We start from the raw sequence: 21,520 nt of genomic DNA, 5'->3' as shown, positions 1-21,520 counted from the left end.
AAGCATGGGAGATCCTGTGAAAACCAAGCTTGAAGGCACCTGAAACAGACCACAGCTGAGGCCTCCCCCTACCAGCCTGCACAGCCATTACCTGACCAGGGTTCAGTGGGAAGGCAGGGGGCAGTGCCCAGTGCATGCACAGTGGTCAGTCTGCAGGACTGCACTGGCCAAGTGCCAACAGCATACTGCTGAACATCATTGGTACCTGAGAGAGCAAATGCATCAGAGCCCCTTTTGCTTTGGGCAAGGGTGAAATGCTTCCAAAAAACAAACTTTTTTTTCTTTGGGGGGGGGGGGGGGGGGGGGGGGGGAAGCAAGCAGACACACACACACACCCCACACACAATCACCCACACAACCCTGACAACTGGGTCCAAAACTGCCACTGCAAGATAACTGCTGCATTAGAAGCAGCACAGCATATGTGTTGCCCTCCTGCTTTAGGTTTTGACATAAAGGGTGATAGAAAGAACACCTGATGGGTTAGAATGGGGCATAGCATCCTTGCCAAGGGCCAGGGGGTTAAAAAGACAGGAGTTACTTACATAGTCAGCAAGGCAAATGTTACTAGCTCTGCACTTTAAAAATACAGAGTGAAGAAGTTTTACTCATCCATCATACCTTTTATTTTCCATTATCAGTATGTGGTCATCTTTAAGGAAGTGAGGGATAACTGAGGAACATACCAGCTGCACTTTACAGATTAACAGCCACAAAAAGTGGAAGCAACTACACAATCTCCAGGTTTCACAAAACTAGTTCTCATATGTAATACTTGAGACAAGATTAATTGCAACAAGTGACACTACATCTGTAAAGTGCTAGTTTTGTTAGAAGTGACTAAAGCAGCACAACTAAACAGATTGGGTTCAGTGGCTAGATTGTCCATCTCCTCCAGATCTTTCATTTCAGGCTCTGTGTTTTTTGATGAAACTGATGAGCCCATTTGTTGAGCTATCATGAGATGTCACTGGAGCATCTGACTCCAGTTCAGGTTCAATTTTCTTGGCAAGTTGTTTTCCAAGCTCAACTCTGCATTTATAAAAGCAGGAGAAGAAAGAACAACATTAGTGCTAACAGCCTACAGTATTTACCATAAGCCATTGACAATGAAAAGAGGTGCCAGGAGAAAGTAACTTGACAATGAACACTATGATGAATGTGTCATGTGTGTGTCGTCCCCCCCCCCCAAAAAAAAAAGTAAATAACTGACTGTCCTGGGTTCAGCTGCAAGTTTTTTCCTTCCTAGTAGCTGGTACAGGGCTGTGTTTCAGCTTTAGTCTGAGAACAATGCTGATAGCAACAACTAAAACATTGGTGTGTTAAGTATTGCTTACCCCAATCAAGGACTCTTCAGTCTCTCATGCTCTGCCAGTGAGGAGGGGCATGGGAAGCCAGGAGGAAGCAGAGACAGGACACCTGACCCAAACTAACCAAATGGATATTCCATACCACAGCACATAATGCCCAAGTATATAAACTGGGGGAGCTACCCAGAAGGGCCAGATTGCTGCTCAGGTCAGGCTGGGCATTGGTCAGCAGGTAGTGAGCAATTGCATTGTGCATCACTTGTGTTTGTCATCCATGTGTGTGTCCCCCCCCTTTCCCTTTTTAGTTTTATGTTCTCTCCCCTTGTTATCAGTAGTAGTTTTGTATTATACTTTAGTTATTGGACTGTTCTTAACTTGTGGGGTTTGCATTCTTTCAATTCTCCTCTCCATCCCACCTGGAGCAGGGGGGAAGGGGGGGGAGTGAGCAAGCAGCTGCATAGTTCTGAGTTACCAGCTGGGCTTAAACCACAACACTAACAAAGTTATTATTTAACTGTGTGCCATTCATGAACTGGAGTTCTCACAGCTGCTTAACTGAACAGACAGCTCTCAAATTACAGGATGCCTGAAGAGAAAGTTTTCTTGTAAGAGTTAAGCAGAGTCGTTTCCCCTTCAGTATTTGTTATGCAGCCTGCCCCAATGCAGAATGCATTCAGCTTCCTATTGTTCACTGTTGAACCTGTCATCACTCAGAACACTGATTTGCAGCACCAGAACAATAAACAACAGCCAAGTTGCAGGCCTGGAAGCCTTCCCCAACACTACAGCATGCTGTCCAACACTTACAGCCACACAGGCTAAGGACCTAGGATATTCCAACAGCTACAAGAAACTACGCTGGTTTTACAGCATCCCCACATTCCATAGTTTTGGATGCCATTCTAGATTTTCATGTGCTACAGTAAAAACTACTTATTCTTATCCCACTCCTGATGTCAGTTTATAGCATCAGCTATAGCTGTCTATAGACATCTTTTATTAGACAGTCTATTTAGTTTCTACTGCAATGTTTTAAAGAATTTGCTGTGGTAGTATAGCTCTAGAAACATACAGAAAGCAATCCTTCAGCCTTTAAGACAGCTTAGTGTCAACTGCTATGCTAGGCCTGTAGAGCAAACTTGCTCTTCAAAATAACCCCTTACAACATAAAAGCAGGTTCCACCTGAAAAAAAAAAATCTTACTAATTTCCCAATCCCTCTTTCTCCTGCACAAGTCTTCATGCAGTATGCTGTACAGTTAATGTTGCTACAGATTGGTTTTAACCTGGTTAGTCTTCTATTTTTAGGAGTGACAAGCTCCTCATAAAGCTGCTGCTCTCCACATGGGACTCTACCATGAACCTTGGTCACAGGTACAGTCTGCATTAGACCTAGGGCTCCTGTATATGAAGATATCTGCCAAGAACAGTCTTGTATCTCCAGTATAGGAAAAGAGGCAGTCAGCCTTTTGCTTAACAGATGCCATTCAAACTGCCTACTAAGTGTTTCTAGAAGTAATTTTCCCCATTCTATAAAAGAAATTATTTTCCCTTTCTAACTCTGAGAATGTGTTCCACTTGCTATTTACTCATTACTGTCCCTTTTCTTCATTTGATTAAAAATACTATGAATGCAAAGGTCCTTAGCTAGAGTCATATCTACAAAGTGATTATGCATGGCTGAACAAGGATACACGGTGACTGCAAATCTATTTAAAACTTATAAGCCTTTGCTCCAAGTATAACTTGTAATTGTCTTTTCTCTAAGTCTTGACAGATTAAGGAATACCACAGTCTAAGTATACAAGAAACATATCAAGGATACTTACCCCCACTGATCATAACTGTTAATATCCCAGACAATTCCTTGAACAAATATCTTGTGCTCATACATGGCTATAATCAGAAAGAGATTCATCAATTAACTATCAAAGTCTCAATAAGCATTCACAGATGAGAGATCTATTTACTCACCTATGATGGCTCCTAGAGTGAATGGGTTGAGTTTTGTAAATATGATGGAGTTGGTTGGTCGATTTCCCTCAAAGACCTTTCAAAAATGAGAGTTACATTTTTATCTAGTATGTTCTAGAACTTAGATTGGAAACTTGAACTTTGTATTTTCCTTACAGCCCACATGGTACTAGCTGTATTAGCAGCAAAACCAAATCCTGAAAGCTTTAAAGGCTAACAGCTTCAACCATAAAATTGTATCATTTTCATGTTTTATTACAAGCACAATGCCAAAATGTTATCTCCAAGCACTATTACTGGCTACTATGGTCTACAGGAAGTAAAATACAAGTCATTATCCTAGGGCCAGTGATAAGATACCTCATCTTTTCCAAAGTATCTCAAAAGGCTTCCAGATAATCATGCTTTAGCAAGAATACTATTCAGACTGCTCTGCAAGACCTGACAAGGTAGAACCTGTAACAAACTTCACAGCTGTCAAGACAGTAGCACTTGACAGCCATCAGAGGCTACTGCCCCATTAGCAAACTCCAGCAAGCAGCAGACCACCACAGTATCTAGCCAGAGGAAAGCTAAGTGCCAAAGCCTGGTTACCTTATGGGGAAGGAGCTTCTCCAGAACATCTCCACTCAGTCCTGCTGCTTGAAGTTCCTTACGAGCTTCATCAGCAGTCTTTCCTTTCATCAGGGCCTCAGTCTGAGCAAGGAAGTTGGCTAAAAGGATCTAGCAGGTAGAAATAAAAACCATTAACTCAAGCTACCATTTCCTTAGCTGGAACATGATACCTAGCACTTGAACCTAGACTATAGTTACAACACTTGGTTTTTAACACTATGGCAGCAAGATGCATAGTAATTGTAGCTGCATAATGCCTGCTATTGCTTTTTACCTCAGAGTGCCAGGAGACTTGATCACTCTCTTAATAGTACATGTATCCATAGACAACCAGGAGTGTTTCAGAGTCCTGCCCCTGCTGAAACTGACAACAAGCCTCCCAGTGAGAAGAAAGGAGCCAGGATTTCACACACCTTTTCATTCAGTATATTCTATACTTTGTCCCATGCTATATCATAGCTGTAGATTCAACTGGACAGGGCACTGGGTCATCTAGTCTAGATCATGCTTTATCAAGAAAGGTTGGACCAGATTATTCTTGAGGTCCCTTCCAAGCTGGGATTCTATGATATGCAACCAACTAAGACACACTTACTCTATATGAAGGGAAAAAAAAAAACCAAACACACACACACACAAAAACCACACACAAAAAACAAACAACACACCACAAAACCCACACACAAAAAACAAACAACACACCACAAAACCAACACACACACACCCCCCACAAAAACCACAAGCAAAAACACACAGCATACCAATCCCTACCAATACAAGTTTTTAGTCTCCTATTCCTTGCCTAATGTTAGCTTGCAAATTCATGTGTACTTTTGTCCTACCCATTACATTGAGAATAAACTCTTATTATATATCTACAGTTGAATGAAACCTTTTCTCCCTTTCTTTTGCAAAGCCATGTTCTTCTTAAACTTTTGCCTGGACTTGGTATTACTTGATAAAAAGTTACTATTACACATTTTAATAGAACTTGAAATCTGAAATAAATATTAAAATTTAGTGAAAGTGCATGCTTCAGAAAAAGCATGTTTCAAGTATTAGACCTGGACATGTTTCCACCTACAAAACTTGAAATTGTTAAGCAGTTCACTGCAAATCTTCAGTTGGATGATACACTAAAATTGGGCTTGTTAAAATATTTGTGTAGAAGGCTTTTGCCCTAGCCATGCTAGTATACTCACTAAATTTTGTCCTAGAGCAAGACTTGAGAAAAAAAAAAAAAAGCCACAAAAACAACCCAACAACAACAAAAAAAAAAAAAACCACCACCAAACAACTTCCTCAGAGCTGATGCAGCAGCATCTGTGAGAATTTACTTCTACTCTGCAAGAATTCCATTCCTTACAATTCCTACAAGGAGTTCTCTCCAAATACTTAATTGGTCAACTCTCCAGCCTCCATAAGCCAATAGGCCACATCATTGATCTGCCTCAAGAACTGTGGCTGCAGTTTCAAGAACAAAAAATACATATTTTATGTAATGTGTGTAATATAGTTGTAATTATGATTTAGATGTTTTCAACCCTATTGTGAATGTTCACAGAGCATGTGTAGAGTTTCAAAGAGGCATTTAGAAATCTTGTGCACTACAATACTGAGTAAGCATCAACACCTTCAGCCACAGTAAAGACTGTGCCCTGACAAAGAACTTATTACCTTGTGATGCAAGCCATTTCTGACTGGATGCTGGGTCTGGACTGGGATCAGAAAGTCACAAGGAATCATGCGAGTTCCTGTAAGAAAAGGCACACTAATAACCCTGCAACAGAAAAGTCTTAGAAAAAACTTCAACTCTCAAAGCTACTGGAAGACTCAGCCACTTAAAAAGCTTTTTTAAAAAGTTTTTTATTAACTGCAGGGGAAGTGACAATACAGCTCAGTAGTTTCAGCTTTAGTTGACCCTCCTTATTGTAGGGTTAAAACCTGCATCTTGTAACCTTCAAAAGCCACTAATTAATAGCACCATAGCAATGTGATGCTAGGTAAGATAAGAGTCCAACCTTTAAACCAGCATCAAATCTGCAGACACTCTTGTAAGCTTCGTAGCCATTCAGAACTGAATCCCAAACTAAGGTATTGAATAGTTTCATTTTACCTTGATGAATGAGCTGGTAAAAAGCATGCTGCCCATTGGTGCCAGGCTCTCCCCACACAATAGGGCCAGTATTGTAGTCCACTCGAGAGCCTTTCTTGGTAATGTATTTGCCATTAGATTCCATATCACCCTAAAAAGAAAGAAGGGCTATATCATTGTTCTTGCAGAACCACACAGCATCAGTACAAGTTTCCATACATAATTCAGCTATCATGAGTATTGCCTATTTATAGAGGCTTCATAAAATCAGGGATACAGCTGTTTAATTTATGGACATTGAGATAATGTAGGTCTGAGGGGGGGAAATCTAAGTTAACTGAGCAAATAAGCTGATATCCATCATGGCACCAGTCTCTTTAGGCCCTTGATAACATAAGTAACCACAATTTTAACCTAGAAATATGCATTCAGGTTCTAGAACCAGGATGGAAGTATATCTACATACTTGCTTTTTGAAACCTTTACTGTCTGAGCCTTACCTGCTGGAAGTAGGCAGCAAAGCGGTGCATGTATTGGTCATAGGGCAGAAGAGCATGGGTTTCACATCCATAGCAGTTTATATACCAGACCCCCAGCATGGCCAACAGAACAGGCATATTCTTCTCCAGCGGGGCAGTGCGGAAGTGATTATCCTATGTGACACAAAGGAAAACACTTTTGATAAAGCAATTGTCATTCCTCCCAACTCTTAAATTGTTTTTATTGTTGTTTTGATCCAGAGAGCTTCCCAAGCGCAGTTGTTTTAGAAGCATTGAGAGAACATAAGAAGCTGAACTTCAGAAACCAACCTGCCTTCAAGTTATCTTACTAACAGCTCTTAAGAGGAACATCCAAAATAGGCATCCCATTACTCACCATCCAGTGGGCTCCTGCAAGCAGGCTCTCAAAATTGTCAAAACCTAAATGGAAAAAGTCAGTTTGAATTTATTACAACTCAAACTTTATTTTCCTTGTAGAGACAACTGTAAAACAGTTAAGATTCCTTGTATGCAGCAAGGCTCCCAACTACTAATGGAGTTTAAAGTTGCACTTTGACTTCTCCCAAAATTTGCATCCCATAATTCCATATGCAGTTATGATTGAGGCTTGGACTTTAGAGCGAGTCCAACTTCATGAAGCATACTTCAAAAACCTTTGCCTAAAATACCCATTCTGGCAGAATAAGCAACTAGAAGGAAAACAGAGGCATTAAAACCAGTCTCTGGATTAAAGGCTACACAGTTTTCAGCAAGTTTGAACACTTGTTCACAGCCACAGTGAGGAATACACCCATCCTCCCCAAAAGAAAAAAAAAAAAAAAAAAAACCACAACCAAAAAACTGCACACACACGCACACACACACCAGGGCAAGGCTAGTATAGCAGGCATTTGTGTTGGTCTGAGGAGAAACAACTGTAGTATGGTTTTCTCAAAAAAGGTTCCCCTTCATAATTAGTGTATTTTAATCACTACTCATTTTCACTAATGAGTAGTTTAACACCATCCCATCCTGCAAAGCCAGGTATCCTGATTTTTATATGGAAAAATGGAGATCAAGTGTTTTGCAATTGGAGCAGCAGCTCTACCCATGGTCAGAAGACAGCTTCAGGAGGTGAAGGATTTAAGAGCAAGAAGTGCTGATAGTCAGCAGTCAGCACCAGATCTGTCTGACAGCAGAGATGGACAGTTTATTACAGACAAAACAGCAAGTGCCTGAATGAAGTTTATTTTGCTATTCACATAGGTTTTCCTACACATGGCAACTCCTATTCATACAATTCCAAAACCACCAATGCTTTTCTTCTAACCCAAGTTTAAGAGAATTCTAGCTTTTATTCAGAAAAATGGCATTATGGCTTCAGACTTTAAATATCTGAAAAAAGCCATGAGGGAACGAATGCAAGGCTGCTGAACAGCCTGCTTACCAGGAAACAGCAGTTCTTTGAGCTCTTTCACATTAACTGTACTCTCCACCTGTATTTGAGATCTGCATCAGAAATGCCCATGCTACAATACAAGTAGGTGGGAATTTGCTTCAAGAGTCTGTTTGCTCCACAAGTCAACTGCAGATAGAAGCAGCATTCCTGTATCATCAGGCCCTATAGCCTAGAAGAACAAGTACTGGGGACAAAAAGTAGTAATGGGAGAAGGAGACCATTAACAACACTAAACGGAGCTCACATGCAGAACTGGAGACATAGGGTTTTGATGTTTAGCATGTATATACTCACAGAAGCCACTCAAATAGTTCAGGAACATCAGTTGCAAGGTCCAATTTTCAACACTGACATAGCTTTATGTAACAGGCACTTTTGGCTATGCAAGTGACTTGAGATGCAATTTGACTATTTCTACTTAAGTATGGGTAATCTCCAAACCTGCATTTACAGTACTAAAAACCTCAACACTACCATTGCATTAGATTTTTTTAGCACAGCCAACCACTCAGTAGGTTGGTTAAAATATTTCCCCCCCAAATCTGATCCCACAATACACTATCATTAATGCATTCCATAGTTATATTCCTGAAGCAAACAGGCATCATAAGAATACCTACCAATATGCAGGGCAATGGAGAGACCAATGGCAGACCACAGAGAGTAGCGGCCACCAACCCACTGAAAACAAGAGACTAGTTTAGACAGAAGTGCAAGGCTTTTAAATCTAAACTTATTCAAGCTATAAGGAAATATCAGCATGTACTTAGACTATTTTCAGCAAAACCAGTATTCTTTCTGGTGATAATTCACTGCATATTATATGATATGGTCAAGGGAACCTGCACCTTACAGTAGCTCCCTAATGAATCCTTAAGTATGCATTTTTTTGACATTTTAAAGTTATCCTACTCATCCAATTTATGTCACATCTATTGAAGATCACTTGATGATTCCAATTCACTTCCTAATACTAAAATTGCACCTTGTATTAACTGCTTTTCTAATGTCACTCCTCTATAGGTAAAGTCTGCTTCAGCAAGATTATGACACTATCTAGGGAAGGGTAAGTCTTTACATACATTTCTAAACAGCAGCTTCAGAAATCTAGTTTGTCAGGCACATAGTCAATGAGGCATAAACCAAGCTGTTTCTAATTAAGTATAAGGACCAAGACAAAGGCAATATACTTAAAATATGCAACTGCTACAAAATATCAAATTCTCTCCCATTTCTGACATTTGACCTTTACAAGCCTAGATTATACACAGTAGACCCCCAGTCAAAAGTCACAGCTTATAGTAACTACTTACAGAGGAATAAGCTAAGACTTATCTCCTGTTACCCAACAGCTGATTAGACAGCCAAGAATACAGAAGAGTCCTCTTCAGGCCTTTGACTGCAGGATTGTAATGGAATGGCCAAGAGACAAGAGCATTTCACTTGCTAACACGTTCTCAATTTCATGAGAATGTTTTCAGATGTTTCAGTACAGAGTACAACTACTATAATTTCAGTAGTTTTGGTAGTTTCCTGACATCTAGTTAGTATTTTCTAAAGCAAGTTAGATTATTCTAACAGTTAACATCTACCACACATTAGACATTTACTTACATCCCAAAACTCAAACATGTTCTCTGGGTCAATTCCAAAGTCTTTAACTTTAGGCTAGAATAAAATATATACATATATATAAAAAACAAAAAACAAAAAAAAAAACCCCACACAACAAAAAACACACATGCACAAAAAAACCCCACACACACCACACACAAACAAACCACATAAAGTATAAGAACACCATAAGTAAAACCAGCAATCTTTAAAAGCTTTGACTAGCAAATAAAACACACAAGTTGGATACCTATTAAATACACAATTCTCCAATTACATCAAATTTGAAAAATACATAGCATCCATAAGAAAGTATACCTTCATTTCAGAGATCACTATCACTATTCAGCAATCTCAAATACAGTGACATACACTCAGTTTCCAATGAAAGTGGCAATAGTTAGGAGTTGAACTGATATCAGTTTACATTTAACAGAACCAGAATGGAAGAACTTTACACCACAGTACCTGACAGCCTTTCAGTTATTGCACAGTCTAATTGCTGTTAGTGTTTTACTTCATCCTTTTGCATGAAACAGCACATCAGGGTACATTATGCTCATCATATGCTACAAATTGTTCACACAAACTACCTGCATCACTTCAGTACTTGATGAGTCTAGGAGAGTAATATTTACATAACTGTTCACACATACTTAAGCAGTTACAGGTAACATTAATAACAGGACAGTCATTTCAAGTATAAGAAATTTGCCTTCAGATTTAAAGCTCTAGCAGAAAAAACACAAATCTACAGTGAAGGTCCAATCCTGATACAGTTCATTACCCTAGAAGTGGTTCATTTCTTTCAGTAGAGAAAGGAAAAAAAAATAATCATGCTTCTTTTCAAGAAGATTAACTATTGGTATTCAAGTAATAGTATCTTAAAAGCTAGGCTTCCTTACTGGATTTTAAAATGAGGCCATCCTAAAGGTACATAGAAAAAATAAAATAGATTTGTTATACTTACAGCATTGGTAGACAAGGCAACAAAATGCTTGGCCACAGCTGAAGGCTTAATAAAAGTAAACAGTGTTAGATCTAGAATGCCAATTATTGAGTTCTGTTCATAAAGCTGATCTGTTACCATTTAAACAAAATACTGTTGACTATCAAAAGTTAGTTTTGCATTATCAACTTGAAATTATCTTATTCACATTCAACGTGGAATTTAGCAGCCTATCTGCCTGAAGATGACATTCTGATGAAGCCCTCTGGAAGCAGTCACTGCTTAGAGCAGAACACCATTTCCTTAAGAGTACATTATTGGTTTGGAACATCACTGCTACCACTTTGGAGCAGATGGAGTTTGTTTTACATGCACTACCCTTCCAGCTAGGGTCAAAAGATCAAGACAACTGGTATTACTGATAAATCCCAAGCTCTGGATTTAGGCTTTGGTCTTTCAGTAAGTGTTCTGGTGGACAAAGATGAGGTGTCTGCAATAGTAGTGTAATAAGGAATTTCAAAGTCCAGCTTTCAAACTAAGTACAGCTACCCTGACTAGAACATGTTAAAGACCATCTTAATAACCTGAGCAGTCAGTATCTGCCTTTTATTCCTCTTAAAGGTTAAAAATGAGAGAATGAACCAAATACAGGGTTTCTATTCATAGCACAGCCATCTGCCATGGAAGTGTCAGTATACCACTTCAACCATAACTTCATTTCTACTTTTTAAAATACTTGCCAATTGGAAGGTAATGCCACATAAACACCATATTCTTGGTTTTTTATATCAGTGGTTCCACTAAATTATTAGCCAGCTCTAAGGCTAATACAACACTATTACTTAACAGGCAGGATTTGGGGGAACAACGCATGACAGCCATTTATAATGAAAAACTAATGGCTTCACTTTGGTCAGACATAACAGCCTGTTATACATACAGCATTTGCTGAGCTATAAAACTTATGTCTGGGCAGCTATTGGCTCTGCTCCAAAGCACACAGAATGACCAGGGAGAAACTGCACAAGAAAAAGGCTGTTGCACTCCATAACACAACTTAAACATGTTAGACTTACATCATTAGCAGCATGCAAGAACCACTCTTTGGCTGTCTCTGCATTGGTGATAGTTTCTTGGGTGGTAAAAGTCTGCACATCAGAAAACAAGGAAGTATGTAAAACTGCACTCAAAATTGAAAACAGTTCAGGATGCTAAAACATCTTATGTCCCAGAATAATCAGTAGAGCAACTGTAGTTATTCATAATAGACAGCTGCTACCAGATTTAAGAAAAAAAAATAAAAAATGAGGCAAGTCTATCAACCCAACAGATTAGTGCTGTGAGACTTGCCTATCTAGTTTTAATCTAGCATATATCTGGAATTGGAATAGTTATTCCCTATTTCCTATCTTCCCTCTCCCAAACTTTAATGCAAAACCTTGAGACTGTTTCCTACTCTATCTAGTCTTTCACTAAATGTAAAGTTTTACCATTCAACTAAAAAGGAACTAATTGAGCATCAAAACATGATAACCTAGCTTGTCATCTTGTTCAATTCCTACTTTTTCATGTAGGAACACTCATTTCTTCTAAAACTCTTGCCATAATTTTGTTTTACTGATTAGAGGAAAATCATTTTCCTGCTTCATGAAGTGTGCACAGTTCAATCATGCAGTTTCACAAATATCTACAACCATTCCAATTTACTCACCCATCAAAATTTAGCTTTAAGTGTGAACACTAAATTGAACCTTCTCTCATCCATCTTAAGTATTTCATTTTGAAACACAAACCTGCTATGGAAAACAGGAGTGCCATTCATCCTCTTCCAAATATATCTAATTATCTAACTACAGTCTGGCAAACAAAAATGGAAGTGTTACTCTTTCAATTTGGCAGTGACCATTTGTATTAGTTCGTGAAGTTTATTATTCCATAAGTTGTTGCTTGGCTGCAGTATTGCAAAGATAACAAGCACCACCATAGAGCATGGCCAACATCACACACACATTCATTTGTTGCAGATTGCCTTCAGCAGCAGGGGGGGAGGTTCTACTGTGCTTTACAAATGAAAGCAACCCAAATTACATAACTATGAAGTCTTCATCAGTTTCCTCTGCTGACAGAAGCATTCCTCAAAGAAAGATGGCAGAGCAGTTGTGTTTACAGAATATAGTTAAAGCAAGACAAGTCTTAAAGGCAGCTATTAAGTCTGTATTCAGAAATAAGTGGCCATCTTCACCACTTTAAGGAAGCTTAGTATTTATAGTACTCAAGGAACTCATTTAAGTTATTTAGGTGAAGACATCGTTACTACCCTAAAACAGAATGAAGATTCCCAAACTGCATGCAATTAATGCAGAACCAGAACACTGTTAACAGTGTACTTTTAAAGGACCAAAAGTAATCTTAAATAAGAGTAAGGAATAAGGCAGTAAGATCAAAAACTTAATGCCTACATAGGATCTGACACTCCACCCAGTAAAATAAAATTTTGTAAATAAAGCTTAAAACTTGTGTTGACTGAGAAACACAAGTTTATCAACAACATGAAGCTACTCATAGGTCTCTGGTTTAGGTTAAGTAATTTTCAGCACTCGACTTCTGGATCCCCAAGTATTTCAGTAGCAACACAAGCTTGCACTGCAAGTTTAAGATTAATCACAACAGGACTGTTTAGAAGTAGTCCCTGATCTAGATCTTCCTGTGGACAGATCTTTATTCTGACTGAATCCTTTACAGTTAAAGTCACACTCCAGTGCTTGTAATAGACATACCTTTGATGCAATGATGAAGAGCGTGGCATCTGGTTTAAGCTCAGCCAGGGTTTTGGCTATATGAGTACCATCAATGTTGGATACAAACCAAACATGAGGACCTCCCTTGGAATATGGTTTCAGAGCTTCAGTTACCATCAGAGGGCCCTGGATAGAAGCAACAAAATTTTATCTTCATTGCAAGCATATACACACACAAAAAGATGTGGAAGATGCATAGAAGTCAGCTTACCAAGTCAGAGCCACCAATCCCAATATTGACCACATCAGTGATTGCCTTTCCAGTGTAGCCTTTCCATTCGCCACTACGGACCCGCTGCGAGAAAAAAAAAAAAATAAAAAAAAATATTGCCATGACTATTTTATACTTACACTAAAGTTAGTGATTCTAACACTGGAAATGCTGTGTTTTCAGGTACTGTTATAGAAAGTCTCTGAAGAGACCTTTCAAGCTTCTAGACTTTAAAGCCCTACACACAAAGCTACCTTCTTAGCTCAACATTTAGTTATATCCAAGATAATCCTTTATTAAGGGTTAGAAGTCTAATGCACATATTTAAAAATACTGCAGTATCAAACTCTCCTGTGTGGACTGCTATAGCATTCACAACAGTGTTAGCAAAGGCAAGAGAAATTAAGCTAAAAAATGAAAAAAGTATTGGGCATTGAGCTATTTGCAACAAATATCAGAACCTGAAGGGGTTAAGTGTCTTTAATTAGAAACAACTTTGCTAACTAAACTGGAAGACATTAAAATATGAATAAAGCCATACAGATAGAGATTTCTTAGCAAACCAAACATTCAAAAAGCTTTTCTAGTGCATGTATGCTTGCATTAAGATTTATTTCTGGACAGGTTTCTGCTCTATTCTTGTCATTTTAACAGTTACTGAGAGTTTTAACAAACAAAATTACAGTCATTAAGTAATATAAAAACACTGCATTGGATTTTGCCCATCAGGTACCACCCTATGCATTAAATTTGTTCAATCAATCAAAATTAATCTTTCTAGTATCATGCACGTTTCACATACATTCCCCATTTCTAAATTGATTCTTCTTCAAATCACCTGGTTACACTGATGCTGCTCTCCTCCACAGATGTTTAAGTTAAATCTTACAGAAAATCCACTCTTAGTATATACCATTTCTGTAACCTGTAGACATTTTAAAATACCACCTGCTTAAGCATCTTTGTTAATCTTTCCAAGCAAACTGCTTAACATGACTTATTTTGCAGAGAAGATACATCTGCATGGGAAGTGATATTCACAGGCTGATGATTGAAACTACCTAGCAATAAAGGAGGGTGGCACCAGTGAAAACTTGGTTTGCACTACCAAAAAATCTTAATCAGTTAAAAGCTCTACAGTGGAAAACACACCATTGAATTTGTGGCCAATTCAGTTCTTGCATTATCTGAAGAAACTACCAAGTTCAGACCAATTAACATCAGTTACTGTGGTTTTGGCATTTATCCATTAGGAACTGGACATAGTCCAGGCTCATTTTGTATAGGTTAACAAACATGAGTTGGCAGCAATATAGGCCACTACCACCTGGATAAGACTCAATCAACTTAATTCCTCAGAGCCATGTTTAAAATACACTATTTGGTGAACTTTTACTGATTAGTTTTATCACACAAATTTGACTTTGTTACAGTACTAAGTTCTTCAGAGCATTTCCTCAATTGATCTGACAATACACCTACATTTTAAAGATATACAGAATCAAAAAAAATTAATATTTGAGGATAATGCTCAACTGCTGTATTTAACTAGGGAACAACAAAAATTTCATGCCACTAAAGCTGCAAAAAGAATAGAATCATAAAGGGATCTCACATAAAACCAGTCTAAGAAGCTATTTGAGTGTAATCAAATTGCAATTGAGAGGGGAATCTCCTACCTCTCTCCCAATTCTGCAAAAATTAGAGGCAGTTTCTACTTGATAGAGGCAAGTAATTGAAAAATTAGCAAGAAATAAGGCAATATTTGAATGGTACTTAATGCTTTACAAAACTTCTGAAGTGCAAGTTTACTGTGAAAAGCACAAGATCTAGAGAACCCATTAAAACAAAAAAAACAAACAAAAACAAACATCCGAACAGCAAAAAAAAAAAAAAAAACACCACACAAAACAACACACACACCACAAAAAAACATGCAAAAACAACACACCCAAAACACACGCCCAAACAAAAAAAAACAAACCCCAAACCACCACACAACACACATCCCCCAAGTTGGAACAATTAAAGGAGTAAATCATACTAAAACCAGCTCCAATTACATGCTTGAGCCAGAACTATTATTAACCTCGAACAAGAGCACAATAATTCATGTGAACCAGCCCACAATCAGTGCTTCACAATACACATAAGAACCTGGCTGGGTATAGAACATTTTAAAATAAAAAAAAAAAAAAAAAAAGGCAAACTATAGCAGTACTTTATACCTGGCAGAAGTGTTTCATTTTGTCCAACACTTTGTTTACTTCTGGAACAACATCCTTCCCATCTACAAGTATTGGCACATTGGAACGATTTCTCAGAGCAATATGAAGTACAGCTCGGTTCTGGAAAAAGGGGAAAAAATTATGTAGTTATTCCCAAATTATACCCAGGAGCCTCAGATGTCTGATCCAGGAGGTAGTACAATCTTCAAGACTTAAAAATTCTTTAGATTAACTGGAATTGGTAGAGCAGTAGTTTGTGAGTATATGTGTATAATACACACTCATCACCAGCTATCTAAAAATCACACTCTTACTTCACAGAATCACTACAGAGGGTTTACCAAAGCACAATATGCAAAGTAAACAGCTTATTTGGTTACATTGATAATAAAGCTCAAAATCCCTTGAAAAGCTGTCCTGGGTTCAGCTATAGCAGTCATTTTTCTCCTGCTTAGTAGCTGGTGCAGTGCTGTGTTTTTTAACTTTCAGCGCTGATAACACCGATGTTTTTAGTTGTTGCTAAGTAATGTTTATTCCAACCAAGGACTTTCTCAGTCTCATGCTTTGCCAGGGAGGAGGGGAAGCCGGGAGGAAGCAGAGACAGGACACCTGACCCAAACTAGCCAAAGGGGTATTCCATACCACAGCACGTCATGCCCAGTATATAAACCGGGGGGAGTTACCTGGAAGGCCCAGATCACTGCTCGGGTCAGGCTGGGTATCGGTCGGCGGGTGGTGAGCAATTGTATCCTCTCCCCTTGTTATTTCACTAATCGTTATTATCATTGGTGGTAGCAGTAGTGGTTCTGTGTTATACCTTAGTTGCGGGACTGCTCTTATCTCAACCCGTGGGAGTTACATTCTTCCCATTCTCCTCCCCATCCCTCCGGGAGCGGGGGGAGGAAGAAGGCGGGGGGGGGGGGGTGAGCGAGCGGCTGTGTGGTTCTGAGTTACCGGCTGGGCTCAAACCACGACAGTTCTTTTTGGCGCCCAACGTGGGGCACGAAAGGTTGAGATAACGACAGATCTGACCAGAGTGTGTTTAATCATATTTGTGATAAGCATTCATTGTTACTACTCATCACAATGGTGATTATTTGGCTCTCAGACGTGTTGCGCTTGATCTCAGAGTTTCAGCATGTTGTACCTTACTTACAGCCACTATTTGCTGTTTTAGTGTTTATCGGCTGGGGGGCCTGGGCTAAGGTTCTTGTTTCACTGTACTTCATGGTAATGACTTGTAATACAATAGACTCATTGATCATGAAACTGGTCTGGTTTGTGCTTCCAGCGTGGCCATCACCACTATACATTGGGAGGTATATAATGAAATATTTTAGCAATTGCATATCTTTTTTTTTCTCCTCGGGGGGTAAACTTACGAAGGAAGCATTCTCTTTCACCCCCCGTTCCCCCACCAGCCTATTTGCAACAGCAGTTGAGAGTTCTGAAGGTTTTAGATGGCCTTTGAGTACCCTTGAAACCTGCCTGCTGATTGTGCTGGGGATCAGCATGTTGGCAAACATACGGAGTGTGTTTTACCCACGGCCATCCCATCGTAGGAACATCCTATTTCGTTTAATCTCAAAAATTCAGCAGTATCAGGTTCGAATCTGGTCTAGGGTTAGACGACGATATAGGAGGACCACCAGGAGATTTTCCCTGAGGCTGGACAGTTATGAGTGGCAGGGTGTGTGGGATAGTATGGGCAAGTACCTAGGCCAGTGGGCCCCTCCAGTGCTTTGGAACTTCACCACTGAACAAATGCAACATCCGGAAAAACTAGTAAAACACTTAAACGAGGTGTGCTGTCGTCCTGGTTATACCAGAGAGGGACAAATTTTGGCAACGTGCTGGGGCTTGGCCTATGCCTACAGAGCCCTGCTCAACACTATCCAGCACCTTCAAAGGGAAAAAAATGTCTCTGGATCTGATGGCAAAGCAACAGACAACGCAGCTATGCCAACTACAAGCACAGCAGCTACTCAGACCCTGACCACAACAGTCAACGCAGCTACTCCAAGTACAGCAGCTACATCAACCCCAGTGACAAGCACAACAGCTACTCAAACCCTGACCACAACAGACAACGCAACTACTCCAACTTCAAATACAGCAGTTACACCAACCCCAGTGACAAGCACAACAGCTACTCAAACCCCGACAGCAACAGACATTGTGGCTACTCCAAGCACCGCAGCCACACCAACCCCAGTGACAAGCACAGTAGCTACTCAAACCCCGACAGCAACAGACAATATAGCTACTCCAAGCACCACAGCTACACCAACCCCAGTGACATGCACAGTAGCTATTCAAACCCCGACAGCAACAGACAATATGGCTACTCCAAGCACTGCAGCTACACCAACCCCAGTGACAAGCACAGTAGCTACTCAAACCCTGACAGCAACAGATAATGCAGCTGTTGGTGTTAGTCTACTCCCAAGAACAACAGCTGCACCAACCCCAGCAATAGACATTGCAACCACTCCAATCCTAGTGGCAGACACTGCAGCCACTCCAACCACAGTGACAAACACTGCAGCTAAACCAAATGTCCAGTTTGTGACAATGTCTGTTGCCCCTGTAAGCAAAAGCAAACGAAAGGCACAAAGAGCAACCCGCGAAGCGAAGAAAGATGAAGACCCAGTGCCATTACTATATGCAACAGCACCTGAACAAGAGTTACTACTACGTGGGTCAGAGGAAGAGGAAGAAGAGGTCACTTCTCGACCCCGGACCTCAACCGAACTACGGAATATGCGAAAAGATTTCACCCATCTTCCAGGGGAGCACATTGTCACCTGGTTGCTCCGGTGCTGGGACAATGGGGCAGACGGTCATGAACTAGAAGGTAGGGAAGCCAAGCAGCTGGGATCACTTGCTAAGGAAGGAGGAATTGACAAAGCGATTGCAAGAGAGAAGCGAGCCCTCAGTCTTTGGAGGCGGCTCCTGGCAGCTGTGAAGGAAAGGTTTCCCTACAAAGACGATATTACGAATCGCTCAGCCAACTGGACCACGATAGAGAAAGGCATCCAGTCCCTGAGGGAATCAGCCATTCTAGAGATGATCTATCATAGGCCGGATTCCAGGAACACATCCGTAGACACAGATGAAGTCGAATGTACACGACCCATGTGGCGGAAACTTGCACGGAGTGCGCCATCATCATATGCCCACACATTGGCATCAATGACCTGGAATGACGGAGTATCACCAACAGTGGATTTCCTGATTCGTCAACTCTGAGAGTTCGAAGACAATCTCACCCCTTCCATCATTTCAGCTGTGGAAAAACTGTCCCAGGAGTTCAAACAATTGAGAGACGATTTATCCGATCTATCCAGCTCTCCACGCGTACCAACCCATGTCTCAGCTATTAACAGAAGGCGCCCTACTGCTCGAGAAAGAAAATATAGGAGGTACACTCCACGGGCCACCCTATGGTTTTACCTGCGGGATCACGGAGAAGACATGAGAAAGTGGGATGGAAAACCTACTTCAGCTCTGGAGCAACGGGTGCGTGAACTGAAGAGGAGAACAATGGTCAAGGATGATCCTCCCAGGAAAGCTGCTGCTCCAGTCTCTGGCGAGCAGTTTCCCAGATGGAGCGAAAGAGCTGATTTTACTCCAGCTCCATGTGATAAGGAATACTAATCCCTTTCTACAAGACAGAAGTGGAGAATTTTGTGATCACTATTAGAGGGGCCCTGCCTCCAGCCAGGTGGAGGAGAGGGATAATCGGGTTTACTGGACTGTGTGGATCAGATGGCCTGGCACATCAGTCCCACAGAAGTATAAGGCTCTAGTAGATACCGGTGCACAGTGTACTCTGATGCCATCAAGGTATCAAGGGGTGAAACCCATTTCTATTTCTGGAGTGACAGGAGGATCCCAAGCGTTAACTATGCTGGAAGCTGAAATCAGCCTGACTGGGAGGAAGTGGCAAAAGCACCCCATTGTAACTGGTCCAGGGGCTCCATGCATCCTTGGCATAGACTATCTCAGGAGAGGGTATTTCAAAGACCCAAAAGGGTATAGATGGGCTTTTGGTATCGCTGCCTTGGAGACAGAGGAAATTAAGCAGCTGTCCATCTTACCCGGTCTCTCAGAGGATCCTTCTGTTGTGGGGTTGCTGAAGGTCGAAGAACAACAAGTGCCAATTGCGACCACAACAGTGCACCGGCGGCAATATCGCACCAACCGAGACTCCTTGATTCCCATCCATAAGCTGATCCGCAGACTGGAGAGCCAAGGAGTGATCAGCAGGACCCGCTCACCCTTTAATAGCCCCCATATGGCCAGTGCAAAAGTCTAAGGGAGAGTGGAGACTAACAGTAGACTATCGTGGCCTGAACGAAGTCACACCACCATTGAGTGCTGCCGTACCGGACATGTTAGAACTTCAGTATGAACTGGAGTCAAAGGCAGCCAAGTGGTATGCCACAATTGACATTGCCAATGCATTTTTCTCAATCCCTTTGGCAGCAGAATGCAGGCCACAGTTTGCTTTCACTTGGAGGGGCATCCAGTACACTTGGAACCGACTGCCCCAGGGGTGGAAACACAGCCCTACCATCTGCCATGGATTGATCCAGACTGCACTGGAACAGGGGCAAGCTCCAGAACACCTGCAATACATTGATGACATCATCGTGTGGGGTGATACAGCGGAAGAAGTTTTTGAGAAAGGGAGGAAAATAATCCAAATCCTGCTGAAGGCCGGTTTTGCCATAAAACGGAATAAGGTCAAGGGACCTGCACAGGAGATTCAATTTTTGGGAATAAAATGGCAAGATAGACGCCGCCAGATCCCCACAGACGTGATCAACATGATAACAGCAATGTCTCCACCAACTAACAAGAAAGAAACACAAGCTTTCATAGGTGTTGTGGGGTTCTGGAGAATGCACATCCCAAATTACAGTCTCATTGTAAGCCCTCTCTACCACGTGACCCGGAAGAAGAATGATTTCAAATAGGGCCCTGAGCAACAACAAGCCTTTGAACAAATTAAACGAGAAATAGTTCATGCAGTAGCCCTTGGACCAGTCCGGGCCGGGCCAGATGTGAAAAATGTGCTCTATACCGCAGCTGGGGAGAATGGTCCTACCTGGAGCCTCTGGCAGAAAGCTCCAGGGGAGACTCGAGGTCGACCCTTGGCTTTTGGAGTCGGGGATATAAGGATCCGAGGGCCAGCTACACTCCCACTGAAAAAGAGATAACTGGCAGCCTATGAAGGGGTTCGAGCTGCCTCAGAAGTGATTGGAACTGAAGCGCAGCTCCTCCTGGCACCCCGGTTGCCTGTGCTGGGCTGGATGTTCAAAGGCAGGGTCTCCTCTACACATCATGCAACTGATGCTACATGGAGTAAGTGGGCCACACTAATTACACAACGAGCTCGAATAGGAAATCCCAGTCGTCCAGGAATTCTAGAAGTCATCATGGACTGGCCAGAGGGCAAAGATTTGGGATGTCACCCAGAAGAGGAGGTGACGCGTGCTGAAGAGGCCCCACCATATAATGAACTGTCAGAGAGTGAAAAGCAATATGCCTTGTTTACTGATGGGTCCTGCTGTATTGTGGGAAAGCATCAGAGATGGAAGGCAGCTGTGTGGAGTCCCCTGGGACAAGTTGCAGAAACTGCTGAGGGAGAGGGTGAATCGAGTCAGTTTGCAGAGGTGAAAGCCATCCAGCTGGCCTTGGACATGGCTGAACAAGAAAAATGGCCAGTACTTTATCTCTATACTGACTCATGGATGGTGGCAAATGCCCTATGGGGGTGG

General features: G+C 41.1%; 1 protein-coding gene across 1 annotated transcript in view; it reads right to left on the bottom strand.

Annotated features, from left to right (window-relative positions):
• The window catches only part of LOC115619243 (glucose-6-phosphate isomerase-like), a 42,868-nt gene that overhangs the window by 7,841 nt on the left and 13,507 nt on the right, over positions 1 to 21,520 (bottom strand). Inside the window, exons 2-16 of the mRNA XM_030511293.1 lie at positions 15,732 to 15,851; positions 13,504 to 13,587; positions 13,272 to 13,418; positions 11,571 to 11,642; positions 10,516 to 10,560; positions 9,546 to 9,599; positions 8,552 to 8,612; positions 6,870 to 6,913; positions 6,494 to 6,646; positions 6,015 to 6,144; positions 5,576 to 5,652; positions 3,878 to 4,006; positions 3,284 to 3,359; positions 3,139 to 3,205; positions 878 to 1,032 (exon numbers count right to left, since the gene is read on the bottom strand). Coding sequence (XP_030367153.1) covers positions 909 to 1,032; positions 3,139 to 3,205; positions 3,284 to 3,359; positions 3,878 to 4,006; positions 5,576 to 5,652; positions 6,015 to 6,144; positions 6,494 to 6,646; positions 6,870 to 6,913; positions 8,552 to 8,612; positions 9,546 to 9,599; positions 10,516 to 10,560; positions 11,571 to 11,642; positions 13,272 to 13,418; positions 13,504 to 13,587; positions 15,732 to 15,851 — 1,383 coding nt within the window. The 3' untranslated portion in view covers positions 878 to 908. The remainder of the gene's footprint in view (positions 1 to 877; positions 1,033 to 3,138; positions 3,206 to 3,283; positions 3,360 to 3,877; positions 4,007 to 5,575; positions 5,653 to 6,014; positions 6,145 to 6,493; positions 6,647 to 6,869; positions 6,914 to 8,551; positions 8,613 to 9,545; positions 9,600 to 10,515; positions 10,561 to 11,570; positions 11,643 to 13,271; positions 13,419 to 13,503; positions 13,588 to 15,731; positions 15,852 to 21,520) is intronic.

Source organism: Strigops habroptila, chromosome W (assembly GCF_004027225.2).
Source record: "Strigops habroptila isolate Jane chromosome W, bStrHab1.2.pri, whole genome shotgun sequence".
Lineage (NCBI taxonomy): Eukaryota > Metazoa > Chordata > Aves > Psittaciformes > Psittacidae > Strigops > Strigops habroptila.
The sequence above is the reverse complement of the archived record's forward strand: the minus strand, read 5'-3'. Positions and strand labels throughout refer to the sequence as shown.